Raw genomic sequence first — 22,511 nt, 5'->3', positions numbered from 1 at the left:
CGATGGCATCCATGATGATCGCGGGTCCTGGGACGTCTCCCTTGCCGAGAACACGGTTCCACCGGTCCGGCCGCTGCTCTTGTCCAGGCGACACCCGCTACCCGAGCGAATTATTCCCGGGCTTCGGCACCAGTTATGTTGCCTTCAGGGGAAGGCAAGGCGACCTGGTTTCAAGGAACAGCACGGCAGCCCAGTCTCCCCTGGGCCACTCGGGCCAACGACACACGCAGGCACCAGTGTGGTGGACGGTCGAAAGCATTTATTATCTTATCTCATGGGTTTAAATAGTCTTGGGGGACTGTGCTACGTCAGGGGGGGTTGGTAGGGTCTCTAGGGTTAGTCAGGAGTGGAAAACTACTGGGTTAGGTGTGGTTACATTCTTTGGGGTAAATGGATAACATGTTGCAGGGTGAGAGGGGGAAGGGGTCTTTCTTTCCGTCACATCCCGAAATCTTCCGTTCGCCTGTCCCTATCTACTGTGGAGACAACAGGTATGGCTGAGTATAAATCAATGCTAGATTCCTGACTTCAGAAAGAGCAGCAATGTCTCCAAAATACACTTTATACACACAGCAGTGTGAGAAAGGATAGTAAAGTTCCTTGTGTCTTACAGATGAGCGAGTCTACAAGTTTTCATCACAAAGACACTTCAACTCCTTCAAAAATGCAAGAATGTATTAACTTTTTGTATCTCCTGATCATTAAATGCCTAAGAGTCTTTTATGGGAATCCTGAACCTGATGATTATAATGTCATTCAGATTTCCACAGCATCTCAGCCTAACTCTTGTGTTCATTGCTTTCACCTTGGACACAAGAGAAAGTAATTTTACTTGTTCTCCAAGTAGTCATTCTTTTAGACAATAAATGGCCTTCATAATATCTTGGAAGTTGGTCAAAGGTCATTATATTACTCTAAAGCATAATGTCTCATAGTTCATTATCCTAACCTGAAGAAGAGTAGCCATAGTTTTCTTCTTCCAAGAAAAACTATATTCCTTGCTTGTTTATTCCCAAGTCTGTTTTGTAGATAATCTGGAGCTTTTCTTAGCTTTAGTCATAAATGAGGAGAATACAGGAGAACTCTAATAAAGATTCAGAGCCTTCCGATGAAGCTTTACAAATCCATGCATTTCAAAGCAAATGGAGCAGGAGTCTGAGTAAATTCAAAATCCACTAGCAGTGTCCAAGATTCCCTCATTTATTGGCAAGATGACCTGGCTGTATGAGGTTGGCTGACATCAGAAAGTAAACATGTCTTTTCTTGTACCACCTTCAGAGGAACCCATGAGATGTTTTGGCACTCTCTGAAGGAATCTTGGAATGCTTCCAGATCATCAATAGTGAAAGAGGAGACAGACAAATTCACAGCTTTATCCAGAAAAGACAATGAAAATTGAAGTTGCAAAATAACTTCAAACTCAAGAACATAAGAAAAGTTAAATGAATTTTCCCTGGGGGGAAAAAAAAAAATGTAGTTTGATAACACAGGTTGGGTTTGGTTGGTTGCAAAATTTTGGTAGACCTCAAAGCAAAAATATCACTATATTCAAAGCTTATAAAGCTATAGGCCAGGTCAACCTGTTTGAAGATTTAATCTATGAAGATCAAAAAAGAAACCAGAACATCCTGCTATGATTCTTTAGTCAACTGTGAGAAAAGAAATGTATGTCATATGAAGAGGAACTATCAAAGAAACTGAATAAAAAAGCCCCCTAAGAGTCCAAGGAAAATGTGCAGTTATTCTGCAAATTATTTTCCAAGCTTTCAACAGCAGCATTGAAGAGCACTGCACTGAAGGGATTTTTTCCCCCTTATTTAATCAAAATTTTGTACTTTACAGAATTTTTATAAAGTAACAATGGATAGATTCTCAAGTGCAACAAACAGATTAAAGAAAAGCAAAACAATTTTCACTGTGGACATCTAGGGAAGACATTTAGAACAAAAATCAACAAACAAAGTGGAGATCTTGGAGTTAGTGTTACTATCCACAGCACTGCAAACAGTATAAATGAGAAGGTGGACTTACCTTTGCTATATTGCAAGAATACTGGACAAAGATTTCACTAAACAAACTCTATTCTGGCAAACCCAAAGCAGAAACAAAGAGATCATTCCAGAGGAACTGGAAATAGTTGTTGATGCACCAACTTTACAAATCAACATCATCAAGAGATTAAAGGTACTGGCCCACCATAAGGTTGTTTAGGAGCTAATCTCTCCTGTAAGTATTCAACAGTGCAAGGGATGGACTGGATTTGATTGGACAAAACCTATGAACAAAAAAATAAGTGTTCAGTCTGTGTAACTATAGTAGACGTAACACTTCAGCAGATACTTGTTCCAAGTTCAGACATTTCCAAATTTAGACATTTAAAATTTATGTGAAAAACACCTGGTGAACACATAGGAAAAATTGAACCTTTTTACTCCTTTTGAGAATTTAGGAACAGATTTTAAATTATAGAAGACTCAGTCTCTATAAGACTCAGTCTGAGCAATGGCAGAAAATTTCATTTTTAAAAGTGTGGTTTGTTTTTATTTTTTTCCTTGAAAATTGCTAACAAGTGAAAAACAAGGTTTATTTCTATTGCTTCTCCACAAAAGTTAATACTGCTGATCACTGTAATGTGTAACAAACACACATATACATAGCACCTCACAAGCATCCTTAAAATATCTGTCATTAAGGACTTGAACTACGTTTTGAAGCTTGGCTAATAGAACACAGCAGACACTAGAATACACTAACCTAGCCAAATGAAACATACAGCAAGAACATACATAAATTTGTTCCTTCTTCTCAAGACATATTCATTTAATTGATTGCCCAGATTTTACACTTTAACTATTTTACCATTCACTGACTTTACTTATATTAGTACTTAGAAACAAAGAGACAGATAAGTGATCTGTGAAAAGCTTTCTACTTTTTCATTACTCTTCAGCAACACCGTTTGAGCAGCTTATTAGAAAAACATAAGAAGGTAACATATTCCAACCCCAGTAGTCTCTAGTTTCATTACTTTCTGGCATTGAGCGAAGGTAATACAGCAATGATTTTGAAAAGAACACATATGCCCCCTATAGACTTAATGTATTCTTACCACATAAAGATGGAAGTAAATGAAAGGCTCATTAAGCCCAAATAGAAAATTCAGTACTAGAAAAAGATATATGACATCTTTCCATAGATATGTTTACATACAGAAGAAAGCAAATAGGAAATTATACTTTAAAGCTTAAACATACTCCCCTTTTCTTTTAAACATAATTCTTTTGTCCTCCACAACAGAGCTTGCCCCAGGTATTACTTTTCCTGAGCAATGTTCCCTCCTTGATCTATTCATTTGTCCCAAGGCTTTCCCAAAATTGAAAGGTGTTTAGAAACTGTGTAGCATTTAATTCTGAGCTTATGGTAATGTATCATGCAAACTTATAGCACTACATACATGGTTCATAAAAGTGTTGTTGCAACTGGCTTGTATTTTAAAGGATAGATTTTTACTTCTTTTAGCAGTAATGGCATGCTGCTTTGGAAATATCATTAACATTCAGTTCAGTGCACCATCATTTATACATATACAATTAGATGTACAAATGTGGGTAAACATAGGTGATCAATTCTAAATGTTTAATGGCTTCCACATACCTATAATTGAGGAATAAGCACTATGTTTGGTCTCTAGAAACTAGCAAACTTCAATTAAACTGTAGTTCAGATTCCACATCTAAATTTCTACTGGTATATGACAGCAAGTATGAATTCTGAATAACAATAAAACATAGGTTTTTATTCCAAGATACCTAACTCAGTCTTACCTCAGTGTTCTTAAATCCCACAGTTTGATGCCATCACCTACAGCTGTGGTCAGGAAAAGGTTGTAAGCTTCAGGTTGCTGGGTGGTGAAGGATGATCCCTGTAAAACAATAAACCCGTTTCAGGTAACTATTCTCATGGCATTAATTATTCATAGAATATCTTGAGATGGAAGAGATCCATAGGAATCATCGAGTCCAACTCCCTGCTCCATGCAGAATTATGCCATATGATTAGGAGCATTGTCCAGATGCTCCCTGAACTCTGACAAGCTTGGTGCTTGGACCACTTCCCTGGGGAATCCAGTCCAGTGACCAACCACTGTCCCAGTGGAGAATTTAGTCCATCTAAGAAATAAGCAGTAAATATTTGTTAGATTATGTGAAAAAAATCTTGTCTGCACACACACAAAAGAGAGGAAAAGCATGCAAAGAGCATGTAGAGGAAGTCCCATAACCCAGTCAGAGAAATGGAGCACAGCCTTGGCTCCTCTCAGTGCTGTCCCAGGACAGCAATGAGCCCTTTGGTCCAGGGGTGACCCCCACCAGGACAGTCAGTGAGACAGGCCATCTGGGGCATCTCACTGACTGACAGGGATTACAAAAATCAGGGTGTGGGATCCACCACATGAAGCAGGGGAAGATCATCATGTGATTGCACAAGACATTACAGGATGTTTAGGAAAGAAAATAAGGGCAGTGAAAGGGAGGGAGCAAAGGTTACTTCAACAATTGATTATAAGACATTGTTAGCCCTGGGCTGAGTGTCCAATTTCCATTGACTTCAGTAGCAATTGCATTCATTCATCACAAGACTAATTTTGGCTTCATACTTTTAAATAATTAAATCCAGTTTAAACCGCTGATATTTTAACATCCACATTGGCAAATCCCAGCCTTTTTGCTGGCTACAAACTTCTTTCTCCAGGGAACCAAATTGAAACAGTTAAAAACACTTTCTTTTCTTTCCTTACCATTCACTTTCTTGATTTGGCTGAATGCAGCACAGATACCGCAAGGTAACTCCCTGCAATCGGTATTTGACTGCCAGGAATCTTCTATTCATTATGAAAGCTGGTGCATACTAAGAGATGAATTAAAATGTACTGTGCAACCTATTTCCCAACAAAGACTACACATTCTCACATCAGCTCTGTATAACAATAAGAAAGAGTAATGCAAAAGATAAAGACAGTAATAGTCCAAAGGACAGTATTCATTAAAAGTTACTGAGCACCCATTTCTGTGCTTTTGAAATATTTGCTTGCCATCCCTCACTTCAGCCAGCACTGGTCACAAGAGCCCAAAACAAAAAGTTCTACAGACACATACACACTTTTTGCATTATTCCTTTACTAGAGAATACAGGAAAAAACTAAAGGTAAGAAGTGCAACCCATTTTTTCCTTCTCTGCTCTGAAACTTTGTCAGTAATATACTTTATTAATACATATACTTGTATCTTCAAACTCCATTTGCTACTGAATATTGATATACGAGGACAAGAAAAAATACTGGTTGGGATAATATGCAAGGTGAATTGCTGAATTTTATCACTATTTGTCACTGAATTGTGTTTTTATAGTCCATCAATTTATGATACCTATTATTTATGAGAAACTGATGCAAAAGGTAGCAAAATCCCAAACACTTGAAACTATTCTTTCATTCTGAAAGACAAATCCCTTTCTTCTACCCCATCAGCATCCTCATCCACCACTGTAATCCCTTCTCAGTTTCTCTCTAGATTAACTACACTGTAACCTTCACACAAAATTTGGCCTCAAGAAGGATATGGTTCTACAGAATCTTGCTTTCCTTCACTAATTCCTTATGAGCACCATTTATGTCATCCAAGTGCAACTAGTCTACACTAAAGGCATCTATCAATAGACATCAGAAAGTACTCCATGCCTTCTGGTGATCTCATACTTTTCCCAACATTGTAACTTCAGTTAGGAAAAAGTTAACTGACTGAAACTTTAGAGTTACCCATTGGATTTTTCAGTCTTCACATCAAGTAGACTTCCTAATGGATCAATGAATTTTGAAACAAAAGGGTCTGAACAGAAAATTGAAAATTTTGCTGTTTCTGTGAAAATGAATACTCTTCAACTGTGCTAGCAGAACATAATACCATCCAAATACTTGTGGCTCACAATGACAGTTTTCTGTTCAAAGAATACATTTTTCACCTTTACAAATGCATTATTTACACTAAAGCTCTGAATCTTTGTGATCCAATCTCAAATTACCATCTACTTTGGTATCTCAGATGTTCCTAAACTCTGAGACAGGAAGAGAATTTTGATATGTCAATCAATTCATTTTACTATGTCTCTTAAAATTCAGTATAAAAAGCAATGGACTGTTATAATAAGCTTAATCAAAACACTGAAGACTGAGATGAATGTCACACACACTGGCAATTGCAAACAATCTCTAGAACAGATCAAAAGAAAAATTTTAAATCAAAGTCATTACATGGCAAGTTATATATACTTGCTTCAGCTTGTTTTGTCTAAAATCAAAAATAAGAGAATGTCACACTGATCATCTAGGTTTCCAGGATATCCTGCATATTTTCTAATTGGCTAACAGTTTTTTCCAGCATTTAATTGGAACATACTTTCCCTAACATTTCCCATGACCCTCAAAATAAATTTGCTTTTTTATTCATTTAAAGAGTAAATTTTATGATTATGCCCGCTTGATTATCCAAGTGGAATCACAAAACTGCCTTGGAACATGAGAACTAATTTGCATGAATCTAAACTAGAAAATGCACTTCAAGAATATACATACTGCAATCAGAAGTGAGTATTTAGTCCACACAATGAGACTAAGAATAGTCCAAAGGAAAGCCTTCATAAATTTTGGGGTGTAGGCATCTTCAGCATGAGCTCTCTTTCCACAGGTTTGTTTCCATTGAATCATGTCTCATCACTGGAGAACCTTAGATTCCAGTGTGCTTCATACTTTAAACAGAATGTAGTTTGCACACAGCATTTGACACATTTTTATAAGTCTAATTTTCTCTAATAATTTTAAACTATCCAGTGTAATAAAATATTTGATGTGTAATTTTCCTATTGACTTATCTAAAGCATTAGTCTTACATAACTGAAAAAATAGAAAACTTTTATGTATAATTGTCCCACAAAATGGTTAGTTTTCTTTGCTATACCACATATATCTAGGGTTTTTTTCCCAAGTGAGCAGTTGCCTACAGCTTTAATGTTTTTCTTGATTAAATAACCTGAAGGCACTAAGCTGACCCAGCAAAAAGAAAAGCCAGAACTTTAAGCATGTGTTACAAAGAGTACTGAAATAGTTAGCACAATTTAAAGTGTTTTACCAGATCACATCTATAAGGAAAACCCACAAAGAGTTCTACAACCGTAATAACAAGGACTGTTTTAAACCCACAGAAGCAAGGACTTTCCAACTGAGAATGAAGCACCACATTCAACCAGACCTAACACAGCAGGCATTCCAGAATATATGCTACCATAAGAACTACAAACATGCAAATCAGTCTTCAAGGAAAAAAAGAAGAGCAAGGATGAGGGATTTTAAGACATCTATTCTATTGTAGTACTGAGATTTTTTTTTTTTGCTGCTGTTTCCAAAGTTTCAGAATAAATCAGTGTCAGATTGATCTTCAGAAGAGAACACTTACATAAGGAAACATTCCTGTTGACCTACAGTATTACAATCTAGCACAAGGCAAAAGACAAACAATTCTCTAACAGCAAGATCATTCAATCAGTCTCACTGCTCCCTCTTTTACACTAGAGAACAAATTAAATCTGTATGGACTTATCACAGACTTGTGTTCTTGCTCATCCTCCCCAACATATAAAAACGTACTGATTACTATCAATTCTAGTTTTAGCCTCCGATTTCTTTGTTGATGATGTTGTAGTGATACTACAAATAAAATTAAATAAAGCATAATATACCTTATTTTGACAGATCTGATGGACTGATCGACCATGAGCTTCCTGTATCACTGCTGTGCTGCAGCCTGCATTGAGGTCAAAAACTTCCAATGCTCGATTGCTGCCAGCTGTAAGTACAATATCTGTACAGTTCTTTGTGTTAAAGTTAAACTTGCCTAAAGGAACAAAAGCATATAGACAGAAAAATACAGATAAACATATATATAAACTCTGTTGCATTTATTGCTCTATGAGCAACACCAAAAATCTTACAGCACTAAAAATTTATGTCTAAGGATGAAGACAACATCATAAAAAATTACAAGTTTTTTACTCTAATAGAAAAGGAGTAGTAAATCATCAAATGCTACTTAATTTAGCTGATGCCCATATCATTAAATCCAAAGAACTACAAAGAAAAGAAATACAAAGGATACAAGAATAGAACTCATTTACTGCTGAAAGGCTGGTAATCTCCATTGCTGAAGTCATGGGAAATTTCTGTACCAATTTGCAAACACTCCTCTGTTTGTACCTACAAAGAATAACATCAAATGAATGCTAGTGTTAATGAAATTAGTTATGATTTGTAAACTCCCACTGCAACCACAAATAAAAATGCTTTCTTTCACTAATAAAAACTAAAGCAACAGGAACTTTTCCCTTATTGTTGAGCTCTGTTAAAAACTTGGTAACCAAACTCATTTGGATAAAAAAAAAAAAAATGATATTCATATACAGAAGACTGATTTTCCATCAAATGAGACACTAAAATAATCCTGTATATACACTGAAAATGCTAAAGAGATTAAAGTCTGTCAAGTACCTATGTTCAGAAAGCAGATATACCTCTAGTTTCAGTGTAGCATTTAATGCTCTGATGATAGGGCAATCGGGAAGAAAATGAGAAAACAGTGAGAAAATAATGAAAACAGTGAGGAAAGAATAATTTCCACGTAGACAGGAGGAGAATGAGGGACTGTTCACACACTATCAGAGAAATTTTGCTTTCCAACATACACAAAACTCTTTAGGGTCTTGCGGGTTACCTGCCAGCTCCATGAAGAGGTAGCAAACATGTGAAAACCTCTAAAATGGCTTCAGACTTTTTTTATTAGACAACACAAAACTGTGTCATTATTCAATATAATTAGAACTTTGTTTACTGAAATATATCCACATAGGCAACATGGAACTATTCTTGTAGTAAACAGAAAACATAAGTCCATGGATATGGATATGTGGGGCAAGAAGAGTGTGATTTTCATAGAAGTAATCTTAGGAATACAGAGTTAATAACAACTGTATTGGGTCTGGTTGAAGTGGAGTTAGTTTTCTTCATAGTGGCTTGTATGGTGCTGTGTTTTAGACTCAAGATCAAAACAGCACTGATAACACACAAGGGTTTTAGTCATTGCTGGATACTGTCTGCACAGCGTTAAAATAATTCCTGCATGACAGTTAATATTACACTTGCATTTTAGCACATCTGTCTAATGAAAGTGCAAAAGTACATGCATGACATGGTGTAAGAATCATTACTGTTTCTTTTCAACAATGCTAAAAGTTTGCAAAACTGAGATCATTTGACAAAAGCAATATGGTTGTCAGCCAGATCTGTTCAAAAGAAAAATGCTTAGTGATTTGGTTTTTGCCTTTCTTTGTTATTCTCTAACAACGATGTGCTGGTCTCTTTAGATGGGCATCAGAACTACTTTAGCAGTGATAGGAAGCAGAATATATTATACTGTGTTTTTCAATTTAATCCAGGAACCTTTTGTAGTTTCCACAAGTACTTTATTCAAATAAACTAAAAAATAAACTGGACTAGACTTCAAGAGCAAATTACTTATTTCTATTTTGGGGTAAATCTATCTAAGCTAACTTTAAATAAGCTGAGTGATAAAATAGGTACAATCTAATGAAGGCAGTATGAAGTTTCCTCTGGTCCAATTTACCCTGCTGAAAGAGGCCGATTAAAACAGTTTTTTCCCAAATGCATGAACAATTGTTTGAATGGGCTGAAGTACCTTGCTTCTACACTGCAGACTGTTACACAGCTAAATACCTCACAAGGCATGGTACAGGTGGAATTTCACATAGAAAGCAAATCAATGAACAGTAAACTGAGATTCATCGAATACAAGTTATGAGAAAACTGAACCAAAGTAATAGAGCGGGGGAAAAAAGAAGGGTGCCCATTATTAAAAAAAAAAAAAAAAAAAAAGAGGAGTTTTGTCACATTTAGCAATTTTTTTTACAGAATGTATTTTCTACATGTCTTCAATCTACAGTGCAACTCATTGAAAAGTCAGGCAGGTATTGTGGACACACTGAACTGGACACTGTACATTCATTCTTGTCTCTTAGAAATTGAAGTTTATGTAGCAACATGGGTTACCTTTTTATTATTAGTATCTCCATTAACTAAGAATTAACAAGTAAAATTAGGTAGGCAGATTATGGAAGAAAACTATCCCATAATTCTGTATGACCATATACCATTTCAGTGAAGTTCCGCATAGCAGCTTCATGCCTCAATCCAGGAAAGCACTCCTACTCCTAAACATATTTAAACTTGCACTTAGTATGTTTCTCTGTGCAGCAGCAAAACTACCAAGGAAATAGACCAGCTTTTCCCATCTAAGGATGCAGTCCAATACTGTCTAATATCATCAACAGACAGGACATACCTTTCACAATATCAACTAAGATTTCAGTGTTGTAGGCCTAATTCTTTTTCTTCTTCCATTCAAATCAAAGGTATTTTGGAAGTAACTTTTACCATTTGTTCAGTTTTTTATCTTCTGTAATATTTTGCCCCCTCAGATCACCTCATCCCACACACAGTCTCAGATCAAACTGTATGACTACTTTCACTGGTCTGTTAATGGAAGATGAACTCACCGTTTTAGGTCATCCTTGGTTGTGTCTAGATGGAAACTTAATAGATGAAATTCAGCTCCACAACACAGCAATATAAATGTATCTATAAAATAAAACTGTGCAAAGCGTGCAGTCTTATGGAACTTCTCTTTACCCTGAAACAAAGGAATTTATCAAGAATGGATTCAAACAAATATTTTCTGTCTGAGATTCCTTGTGTTGAGACAGAGCCTTCCTGATCATAGGCCAGGAGGTTGAACTGCTACATAGTGGCCCTGCTTATTTTTGACATCTATTACTCTCAAAAAAAAAAAAAAAAAAGATTCATTCTGCTTAAATTAGCTGGCAGTATATCTTTAGTCAATTGAATCTAATACACTCTAGCTTAATACTCTGAACTTTTTTGAACTAGGGAGTGGACTAAAGGCAAGCAGAGCTGAACCAATGAAAATACAAAATGCAGAGCTGAACCAATGAAAACACAAAATGCAGACCAGACAATAAAACCAAAACTTCCAGACATGCCCACTAGGGTTTTTTTTTAACAAGGTTGATTTTTCTTTTCCTAAATGATCATGAGAAAAACCTAATTTGAAGTCAATGAAGATCACTCATTACATCAGTGGGAGTCACCACTCAGTAGCTCTAGAAATAGGTTTGTTCTACAAAGCTTTTAAAACAGAAGTAGATGAAAATGCAAAACAGTGTTCTCTGTGTCCAAATCAATGGAAGTTTCCAATTACCAGAATTAGGGCAGGTTCCTTATTGTAGACTGACCAGACTCTTAAAGTTCTGTCTTCTGATGCAGAAACTAACCACTTCCTGTCATGACTCCAGCCAACAGAGTTAACTGCACCATCATGACCTAATAAAAATAATAATGGAAATATTATAAAGCTCATTTCTTGCATTAATAAATTTCTCTAGAATTACTTGCAATGTTTTAATATAATTATGCGCAACATTAAAATATATTCTAAGTACAGGTTTCAAGTGGTTGGGTTAAAACTGGTAACAATAAATCAGCTATTAAAATTTTCTCCCACCAAAAACCCAGGAAAATGTCTCAATAAACAAAGATAATTCCAACTGTAATTTTTAAAAGTCAGTGGGAGAGCACTCTCAAGAAACACCCTTGAAATTAAATATAAGCAAATATTCAGTATCGGAAAAAAATCTGAGTATTATATTATAATGAAATGTTATATTAATCATGGTCTGGAAGCCTCTTAAGACATGAAAAAATAGTTGAAATACTGTTTTCTTTATTAACCTTTTCTTTCTGAGATAACTGTTTCGGTCAAAATAAAATGAGCATGCCACTTCAATGGCTTGCTAAAAACAATATTGTAGTCTTACAAAGAAAGAACTTTAAAAGCCAGAAACAAAAATCAAAAGCTAAAATTATTAATGTTATTTAGCATTATGTTGAAGCTGACAAAAAAGATCAAAAAAGAACATGCCAATCAAATTTTAGACTTTGATGCATTTTATTGTAATTTGTCAGATGAAGTCTGATGAATTTCATCTAGCCTTAAAACATTCAAAGTTCTTATGCTGCCCTCTTGTGCACATTTTCTCTTTACTCAACAAATTTTATATAAAAAAATAGTTTGCTTTAAGTTACAGGAAGGCTATTAAGTATATTGGAGCAATTGAGATATTTAATTTTGCAGACATATGTCTACAAAACGTCTTATGAGATATTTTAATTCCCAGTTACCGAACAGCTGTAGAATGTTCCCCAGAAAACTGCACAGGTACTGCACAAATACACATGTAAGTATTATACTGATTTTATTCATGACAAAGATTTCTTTTAAAGGCTTCAATTTTCTAAAAACATTTGGAAGCCTTAAATAATCTGCATAAAAGAAAAAAGATCAACACACAAAATCAATCAAACAAAAAAAGAAAGCCACAACAGAACATACAAAGCAGTTTTCCAAAGTATTAGGGAACCTGAGAAACTTTAGGAAAATCTGAGGTTTGGAAAATTGGAAGAGCCACAGAAAAAGCTTAAGAATCTCTGCTCTCCAGGCCCCACAGTCCCAAAGCACAGTGAAGGAGATGCCAGCTGGCTTGAAAGAGCCCAGTAAAATTCAAAACAGGCATTACTCAGGGTTCCCCAGCCCTGGAGCACATTGAGAAGAAAGGCAGCTGGTTTTGTAAAGAAGCTTCTTCAGAAAGGCCATGCTGGCTCTAACCCTTTACAGCTGTTCAGCATTACCTGCACCTCACTGCAGGACACAGACACCTGAAGAGTCACTGCTGAAGAAGAATGCAGAACTACTTAAGTCTGTAACTCAACCCTTCAGGGAACAAGACTGCATAAATTAGGCTAACAGCAAAACTGCTGTTATACCATTCCTCTGATACTGCCTTATGACTTTTGATAAGCAGCAATATTCAGATGTTAATGCTGCCTTGAAACTGAAATTTTTTAGCAGGATGCAATTTCCATTTCTTGAATCAAAAATTTTACATTGCCATTGATTGCAACTCTATGAATAATGCATCATGGTTTTTCATGAAAACACATATGACACTTATAAAACGAGCATCAAAAGTAGAAAGTAAACAGGTGATTGCATGGTAGTCTGAACAACATAGAACAATGTGAATGAAGCAAGCAGGCAACTAATGGTTTGTGGTTCCTAATCCCATGCATTACTTTACCTGGCACTTCAACATTTATGTTGCTTTTGGAAAGAACTACATAAATGTTAGAATGTGGTTTACATTGTTTTTCAGACTTGTGCATTATTAAAAAAAAGACACAAATTAAAAGCATCAATGAAGTAAGTCAGTGAAAAACTTAAGAACTTGCTATTTTAGAAAAAAAGGCCTCATTCTGTCTGCAAGGCATATTTTCATTAATTTCCTCTCAAAAGAAGGATAATATCAGTAATGTTGCCTCCTTTATGTCACTTCTTGCACTAAATAGAATGAAAATTACTCAAAATTAAAAGCTGTTTTCACAAATCAGTTTTCAGAGTTATTTACTTAGAAATAATTCCCTAAAATATCTTATAAATAATTCCCTAAAATATCTTTAAGTAGTCTGGCTTTAATACTTATTAGGGTCAGATAGTAAAAAACATTTATTTTCCATTATGAGTTTTCACAGAAAATGCATACAGCAGGATTGATTTAAAGTCATAAGATTTACACTTATTAAAAATTTAACAGATTGTTCCTGTAGAAATTTAGACATAATCTGGTGTTTAAGACTCTTTTAAAAACATTCATGTTTACACATGAATACACTTTTGTAGTTTTGGATTTCTTCTGAGGAATAGTCCCTCTTTGTTTAATGGTTATTCTCAAGAAGTCTGGAGTTGCAAAGCAAACACATCTTTTGCCAAGTTGTCACAGTCAATTTTTGGCTAATAAACTATCAGAATGTACTGCTACAATATATACATGCATTATTATTGAAATAGATTGCCTTTTTCTCTTTAATTATTGTAATATATATTATATATACATCATGGTGAAGATTTCTGTATACATCATCATAGATTGCTTCTTACCCCACAAAAAAAAAATTGAGAAATGGGAACACCTGGTAGTCAGTTTCATTCTAGGACAAAATTAAGCAATCAGAAATTTTACATCTCAAATATCAATACTCCCTCTTTCTTGTTATCAGGGTGATGTAAGTGGAATCCATGCTATTTTAGAGCAAACTCAACCATATATATTTTTATAATATCATTCATAATTTACCTGAAAAAACATCATGCACATCAGTGAGATTGGAATTGAATACCAGCACAGTTTTGTCAGCCAGGCCACAAGCCAGCAGCTCTCCATCCCCTATAAAGGAGATCATTTAATGATTTACATCTGAAAGCAAAAAGGAGCCAATATGGTGCTTCTTTTAATAATAAAAAAATCATGTAGGCCACTACAACAAAACAAAACACAGATATTAATTTCATACATTTAACATTTTTTATGGATATTACAAATCAGTGTTGCAGAATTTGGTAGGATTTTGTAGGCAAAATCATTTCTTGTCCTGACATTCTCTAAATAACAAATTTTTAACTCAAAAAAAAATCTGAAGTTTTTGCTTAACTGGGCTTATTTAAGCCTGTGTGTACATGCATGGATGTGGCAGAGACAAAAAGAAAAAGAAAGATGTTTCTTCCTCAAACTAAAAGATTTATACTTAAAACATACTAGTAAAACTCTCTAGAGAACAGAGATGTTTGGAATATATTTTAGCAAAGTGACTGATCACATCTAATTACTTTTATTTATTGAGGATGAAAGTTTCTTGTCCTCAAAACACAAATTTTTAAGTTTTTAAATATTTTGAAATATTTTGTCTTGCAGGGTGTACATTGGCATAGTTATATACATGGTAGAATGCTTGATTGCTAATCTAGGAAGTGCTTTCTGCTTAATCAGATTTACATTGGAACTGACTAGACCTATTGCAAGAGTCATTTATCCAAAGCAGTTAAGAAAAATGCCTCTTTTGGATCACATAGAAGAATTCTTTTTTTAATATTTCAATTTACAATAATTGAATATATAATAAATATGAGTATTTTTTAAACACAAATTTCAGTATTTAATAAACCCTAATGAAACTAAGGGTGTTAGAAAAATTCTTTAGTGAAAGAACTTAGTTTTCAAGTAGTAGTGAGAAAGTCAAAGAATAAATTCAAAAGGAAACAAGACATAAAATCAGAAATAGAAGCCTGTTTCATATGTAGTAACAGTTTGCATAGTTTTGCATGATAAAAAATTATGATCATTCAGTATGTGGTATTGCCAGAGTTCTCTTTTATCCACACTAAATCCCCATCTTTAGAAACTATGCTACACAAATTTTGGATTTCTTTCTGCACACTGACACAACTGCACTTGTTATAAAGCATGTACTTACCAGAATATTGAACACAAAAAATTGGGGTTGGTTTACAAGTAACAGATATCTCTTTCTCATATTTGATTGGAGGATAACTTTCCAATGGATATTCTTTATTTTTGCTTCAAAGAAGGAAAAAAGAAAGAAACTAGTACATCTTCATTTCAGTTACGAAATAAATGTACTTTGGGAATTATTCCAAACATCTTTATAGAAATATTTGCTGGAGAAAATACGTAAAATCCAATGTAAGAGCCAAATTCATTTTAAATTATTATACTTGAACTACTCCTGCCAGTAAGAATTGTGAATTCACAAGATCAAGAATTAAATTTTTTTTGGCAGAAAATGTAAGTCACAAAAGCTCTTAAAGAATCTAAACTCTACCTTGTTTACAAAGACCTTGTGCCAAAATGCAATATTAACTTAAAAAAAGCAATTTAAATAAAAACCCACACAAAACTTAAAACACTATGTAGCTTAACCTATAAAAAACAGTGCCAAAACCAAAGTTAAAATTATCTCAAGTACTCATATAAAGTCTTCCTATGTGTGCAAGGTACACAAAAACTTAGTCTTGACCTATTATAAATGGGTTTCTTAACACTAACAGCTCTTTTTAAATGAGAAAAATTATGGCACCAATCATTCTTTACTGTCACGCTTGTATTACATAAAGCAAAGACTATGTAATAGCAAAGAGAAATGTGTGCAATATCCCCATTTAACATTCCATATACATTAACATGAAAATGCCAACTTTAGAAAAGCTTTTGTTCTTTGTGACCAGTGATAAAAAGTCCACTGGTCAGTTTGCACTATTAAACATACTCTGTTTGAACTCAGAGTAAGTTTGCATTAAATTTAGATAACAAGATTTTAGGGGTGTACAAGGGACATGATCTGAAATCACTTCTCCCAGTGCCATATTCAGTTATTTTTTGGACTAGAACTGCAGGGACTTAGCTTCCAACCATATTTGGCACCCATTCTTCCTACCAACGAAAATCTAAGAAAATAGATATGCATATTTTCCTTTATATGAAGCACTCAAATTTAATTCACAGTCTGATAAACCAAATCACTTGCTGCAGCAATACATTTTATCTCAAATTTACCAAGCCTTAGTTCTAGTGGCAACCTTTACTAAAAAGTTCCAACAACAGAAACATTTTTAATTTAATTTGTTCCTCCTCTAACAGAGCCATTAGATGACTTACCATTTACAACTGGTCTTCCACTTTGATGCCTCTTTTTTTTTCAGGTTAGTATTTGGAGAAAACATGGTCATGCTACACAAGAAAACATACACTCTTACATGAAATATTAAATTTTGCATGGGAGAAACAGCTTATTTCAAACAAAAGCAATCTATTTCTATCTGTGGGTAATGTTAATAGATAAGAGAGCGTACACTTTGATGAAAATATAAATATCTAATATTCTAATGCCTGAGTTTAGACCTTGATTTCTGCGAGTTATTTGTTGAATAGCACATTCTGAAGGTCAAAATCCATGCAAAAAAAAGTTTTCAGACAATACTTTCTGCAAGCTGAAAAAACAAGAGTCTACTTAGATGAAAGAACCTGGCCACTAAATAGGGATTTCAAAAAAGTTGGCCAATGACTAGAAGCTGTGAACATTTTGGTTTACAATGTGTTTTTAAAATTATTTCCTTTGATAATATCATTACTACTTTTCACAGGTGATTAGTTTCACAGTCATGAGCCTACATAACTATGTGAAAAAATATCACACACCAATTAGGCAGGGAAAATAGTAATATTTCGACTCACTGTGGTGCTGCTGTATATCCCGATGACTTAATTTTATTATGGAAAACCAATGGTTTATCCTTCACTGTGTTCTTTACTCCTGTAAGGAAATAATTAAATTTACTTAAAATGTTTTTATAACATTGTATTTTTACTTTTAAAGTAGATATCAAGTATTTATATTGTGCAAAACTATTTCCTTATGTTACAAAACACAAACAACCAATCACCTTAAAATAATGATGACTGAGAAAAGGGAAGATATATGAACTGTTACATGGTACAACATTCCTCCTACTACTTATATGAATAAGTAGAAACCTTTTTAAACTTTGAAGTAGCAAGAATACTGTTCTGAATCACTTTTTTCACCATTCATTTCAGTTAGAAAAGTATTTTCTACCTGCCTCTGCTTAGACTTTGTATGCATTAGCTATAATGTATTCACAGCCTATATCTGGACTAAGGAATGGATCTAAAGATCATGAACAAGCTGCCTGGTGGGTACCTAAAAGTATTTGTGCTCCTGGATGGCTCAGACCATGGCTAATATCAGCATGCCCAGTGCTGTACTAGGAAGCCCAGTGGGCACCCCTCAGCTCCAAAATGAATATTTCATATCAGCAGAAACAAACTAAACAAGTAAACCTTGTAAAGGGGGAAATTTTGTTGATATTCCAAGGGAAAAAACCCAGATACATTGGGACACATTTAATTATGTTGAGGGTAGAAGTCCCATCAAATACCACTAACTATCCTCTGTCTTTATGCAGTAATGTGGCACAAAAAGGCCCTTCCTGAGAAGCTCCCAGTAACACATGCCTGAAGAGACCAAAGGATTTAATTACAGTATTTATCCATCTGGTCATGGGATGTCAACAAAGGCAGCACACTAGTCAGTGCTAGTTGTCCAAGGCAGCCTGGAATTCTAGATAAAACTCTGTAGATGTATTCTGAAAATACCATAAAACCTTAGAGATATAACCTTTAACAATCTAATGGGCACAATACATTCAAATGGTAAGGATTGTTGCTCATCAAAAAAAGCTACAAGTGCTTCAATGGTAACTGGACATCAGATCTCTTCTTTTAAGCAGTAGAATATTGAGACAAAAATTAACTTCCTAAACATCTAGTACTGGCAGAAGATTATTTAGAACAACAAAATACACCAAAACATCTGTTTGGTATATTTCATAATCAAAGGTAAGAAAGAAATGACAAATAACACACAAAAGTTTACTGCATGCTATGGAAAAAGACTGACTTACAAAAATTTAAAACTTCTACACTCTAACACTTAAAATTAACATAAAATTCTCAGACAATAGTTTTTGAAAAAAGAAAAATACTTATAACCATAATTTTTAACTACAATTACATATGTATTATATGAAACATTAACAGAAGTCTAAAATTCATCCTACTGAAGTGAAAATATAATGCAATATATATTTAAAACAAAAATTAACTTACTGATTGTATTAGGCACAAGCCAGCTGGATTTCAGCTACTGTTATTAAAATATGTTTATTAACTAATTTCAGGATTGGTTTATGCTTACCAAGTGTTTTACTAGAAGGTCCTTTCATGTTTTTCTTTAAACTTTTACACAATGGAGAATTCACCAATAAAGTACCCCTAAGTTATAAAATGAAGCACAAAAAATTGATCAGTGCAATGAACAAAAACTTCAGATTAGAAAAAGGTGCTAAAACTAGTTTTTAATTATTTATCTACATGTGCATGTACACATGCAATAGCAATGAAATTTTAAAGAAAACAAGTTAGGCATAGCAAATCAGTTATCTCAGATATTCAGCAGCACAGAAAAGCCTTGGCCCTGACTCAATTCACAGACCATTGCTTTTACATGCCGGATTCCAGTTTTGTGACTATTAACTGATTATTTTATTTTAAGCACTGTACTCTGCATTTTAGTGTATATTGCAGGGGTTTTTTCCATCTTCAAAATGTCAGCATTTTCTCATAAATTATTTCTAGGGACATAAAGGACAAGAAAGTAACAACCAGCAGGGATGCACCAAGGGGAAGTCATGCTTGATCAGTTTGATAAACTACTGTGATAAAACAAGTGGCTTGGCACATGAGGCAAGAGCTGTGGATATTGTCAACTTTGACTGCAGTAAGACTTTCCACACTGTCTCCCATAAGAGCCTCACAGAGAAGCTGATCAGCTGTGGTCTGGATGAGCACACATTAAGCTGGATTGGAAATCAGATGAGCAACCAGGCCCAGACTGTGATGATCAAAATCTAGTTGAAAAGCAGGAACTAGTGGAATAACCTAGAGGTTATAACTCCATTCTATAGGATTCCATGGATATAATAATTCCATTCAACATCTGCACTAATAATTTGGATAAGGGAGCAGGGTGACTCTCACCATGTTTATTGATGACTCAAAGCTGAGAGGAGTGTCTTAAAGAGAAGCAGGTTGTGTTGTCATCCAAGGAAACATTTATTGTCTGCATAAATGGGCCAACAGCAACCTTTTGAAGCTCAACAAGGTGAAATGCTAAGTCCTTCAGCAGAGGAGGAACAAGCCCATGCAGCAGTACAGGCTGTAAAGCAAACTCCAGAGCCAGGCTCTGTGCCCTAAAGCCAGCAGCAGGACAAGAGGCAATACACAAATTTTTAAACACAGGAGGTTCTCTCTCAACACCAGGAAACACTTATTTACTGTGAAGGTGACTGAGCACTGGCACAGGCTACCCAGAGAGGTTGGGACATCTCTCTTCATTGACATATTCTAAAGTTGTTTGGACATTGTGATAAGTAAATGACTCCAAGTGTCTCTACTTGAGCAGAGTGGTTGGACAAGATGACCTGAAGAGGTGCCTTCCAAACTCAACCATTCTGCGATTTCCCCCTCACAATACAACTAAAGCATGATAAGACAAGATGTAAAATCAAACCATGTCAACAAGCAGCACTGTAGAAAGCCGTATGACACACTGTAGTGTCAGATAAAAAAAATCTATCATCCAACATGGAGAGAAAACATTTAATAATTCTGTACCTGGCAATGACTGATAGACTTCTCTCATTCCCACGTGGGAGAAAATCACTGTGCTGAGTTCTTACTAATGCTGGAAGCTTAACTTCCAACACAGCAATCATATCTTCAAACATCGAGGCAATCAAGCATAAAACCTGCAGCAAGCACCATAAGTTAACATTCCATTTACTTAATATAATTTAAGCTCAAAACATAATGCATTTATAATGAAAAGTAAAATCAATTTCTGAAATTTATAAAAATTAATCAAAAATATCCATTTTGTGATTAATCATTAAGAGGATTAAGTGGAAGAGTGTTTAAAGCTACCCTTCAAAAATATGCCAATGTTGCTTAAATGTGTTTTTAACAAACTTACACACATAACAGTGACAGAAATTCCAGCACCACCTACACTAGAGACAATCCTGCAATAAGAGTTATGAGAAAAAAAGCACACATGGAAGAAAGACTGCCCTCAGCAACATGATGAGAACATGCTAAGAGCTGAATTTAAACAAAATCCTCCTCTAAAGCAAAAGACGTCTATGTTATATATGTAGCCTAGATTGAGCTTACATCTGTAGGAAAACTGCAAAATCAAAAATAGAGTACACAGATAAAAATACCTTCCATTTCCTTAAATTCACTTTTGGTGGCTTTCAACATAAATTTTCTCACTACCTGTTGGGATCCATCCCCATACAGGCCACCACCAATTGTTGGCATCAGTGCTTGGCACTAATCAACAGTGGATGGGAACTAACTATCACCATTCATTTATTATCTTGCTGTAAGACTTTCATACCTTCTCTCTGTGAATTCCCACAGGCAGCTCCTCACAGCACTGGCTCCTTTTCTTTCTTCCACACAGCTGCCTAACTTCTCTCCATCTCTATCACAACCAACTGACCCTTTCTGTCCCTAGCAGCACATACAAACCCTTACTGTCCCTAACATGAACACCTGACCCTTTCTGTCCCTAGCAGCACATACAAACCCTTAGTGTCCCTACCATGAACACCTGACCCTTTCTGTCCCTAGCAGCACATACAAACCCTTACTGTCCCTAACATGAACACCTGACCTTTACTGTCTCTTAACACAACCACATGACCCTTGCCCCTCACAGCAGCACAGGCAACAGACTCCAACTCTCTTCTCAACCAGCTGACCCACTCTTTTATAACACCCATCCTTACTGGACCATCCTTATTGTACACAGCTGTGACCTGTTAAAGACAAGGCTGTTCCTTCTCTTTGGTAATTTGTACAGTTGCAACTCCTCAGGGGTAAGTGCCTTCAGCACTGTCTCTATTCTCCTACAATCCATCCTCCCACAACAACCCAAATAGCTTTGACAGATCCTTTAGAAGGATTTAGAAGTAGCACATCCTAACTTTTATTTGAGAAACATATATTTTTTTTCCTCTTAAAAGATTTGCTCTGCTTCTTCAGTGGTCATTCTTGACATTCAAGGTACATCCTGAACACTGTAACAATTCACCTTTTCCTTATTAATCACTTTGGACTGTATATAACCTGTGAGAGCTTCAAACTAGCAGATTCCATAATGAAGAATCAACCCTCTTCAAAGAAATTACTATGCAAGTCACATTAAATAATACAAATCTGCACTAATCTGTTAGCAAAATGTGCAAATATTGATTGAAAATAACTGTAACTGTTAACATTTATTAAAGCAATTTTTACTGTATACTTACCTTTCCATTAGCTGCCTTCCTTGTTAATGCACATAATCTGGCTATCCGAATGCTGAGGTCACTGTAATCTTTACCAAAGAAGAACAAAATAATACCTGCATTTCACAAGGAAAAAACCTAACTCTAAGACAACACAAAAAAATCACTCATACTAATTTAACATGACCCTAATCCACTGTTTTCAGAGTATATAATTCTATTTTACCCTCAAATTTTAATGAAGCAGAATAAGATTTCTTTTGTTTAACACTTATGAACTGCAAAATTGAATAAAAATTCACTGCTAGCCACTACACAGATCTAGCACCAATGTGTCTTCTGAGAAAAGTCACCAGGGCCAGGAAAATATACACAAGCTATTAGGAAAAAAAAAATTTTAAAAACATTTGGTTTCTATTATATTCTGCTATTTCACAACCTAATTCTTACATTATTTATGTCAGACAACAAAAG

At 35.0% G+C, this 22,511-nt stretch overlaps 1 protein-coding gene across 8 annotated transcripts in view; it reads right to left on the bottom strand.

Annotated features, from left to right (window-relative positions):
* Positions 1-22,511, bottom strand: part of WDR27 (WD repeat domain 27) — a 103,132-nt gene that overhangs the window by 69,542 nt on the left and 11,079 nt on the right. For 2 of the 8 annotated variants that reach the window (XM_085575445.1, XM_085575446.1), the window contains exons 10-21: positions 22,059-22,153; positions 20,356-20,489; positions 18,878-18,954; positions 17,335-17,413; positions 16,759-16,830; positions 15,557-15,660; positions 14,383-14,472; positions 11,394-11,515; positions 10,672-10,805; positions 8,202-8,299; positions 7,786-7,907; positions 3,825-3,922 (exon numbers count right to left, since the gene is read on the bottom strand). In XM_085575445.1, the coding sequence (XP_085431571.1) occupies positions 3,825-3,922; positions 7,786-7,907; positions 8,202-8,299; positions 10,672-10,805; positions 11,394-11,515; positions 14,383-14,472; positions 15,557-15,660; positions 16,759-16,830; positions 17,335-17,413; positions 18,878-18,954; positions 20,356-20,489; positions 22,059-22,153 (1,225 nt within the window). Of the gene's footprint in view, positions 1-242; positions 2,276-3,824; positions 3,923-7,785; positions 7,941-8,201; positions 8,300-10,671; positions 10,806-11,393; positions 11,516-14,382; positions 14,473-15,556; positions 15,661-16,758; positions 16,831-17,334; positions 17,414-18,877; positions 18,955-20,355; positions 20,490-22,058; positions 22,154-22,511 lie in introns of those variants that run through there. The other 6 variants (XR_014953826.1, XR_014953827.1, XM_085575448.1 and 3 more) reach the window with 6 other exon arrangements.

Source organism: Lonchura striata, chromosome 3 (genome assembly GCF_050655825.1).
Source record: "Lonchura striata isolate lonStrDom1 chromosome 3, ASM5065582v1, whole genome shotgun sequence".
Taxonomy (NCBI): Eukaryota; Metazoa; Chordata; class Aves; order Passeriformes; family Estrildidae; genus Lonchura; species Lonchura striata.
This window is presented reverse-complemented; position numbering and strand designations above follow the sequence as displayed.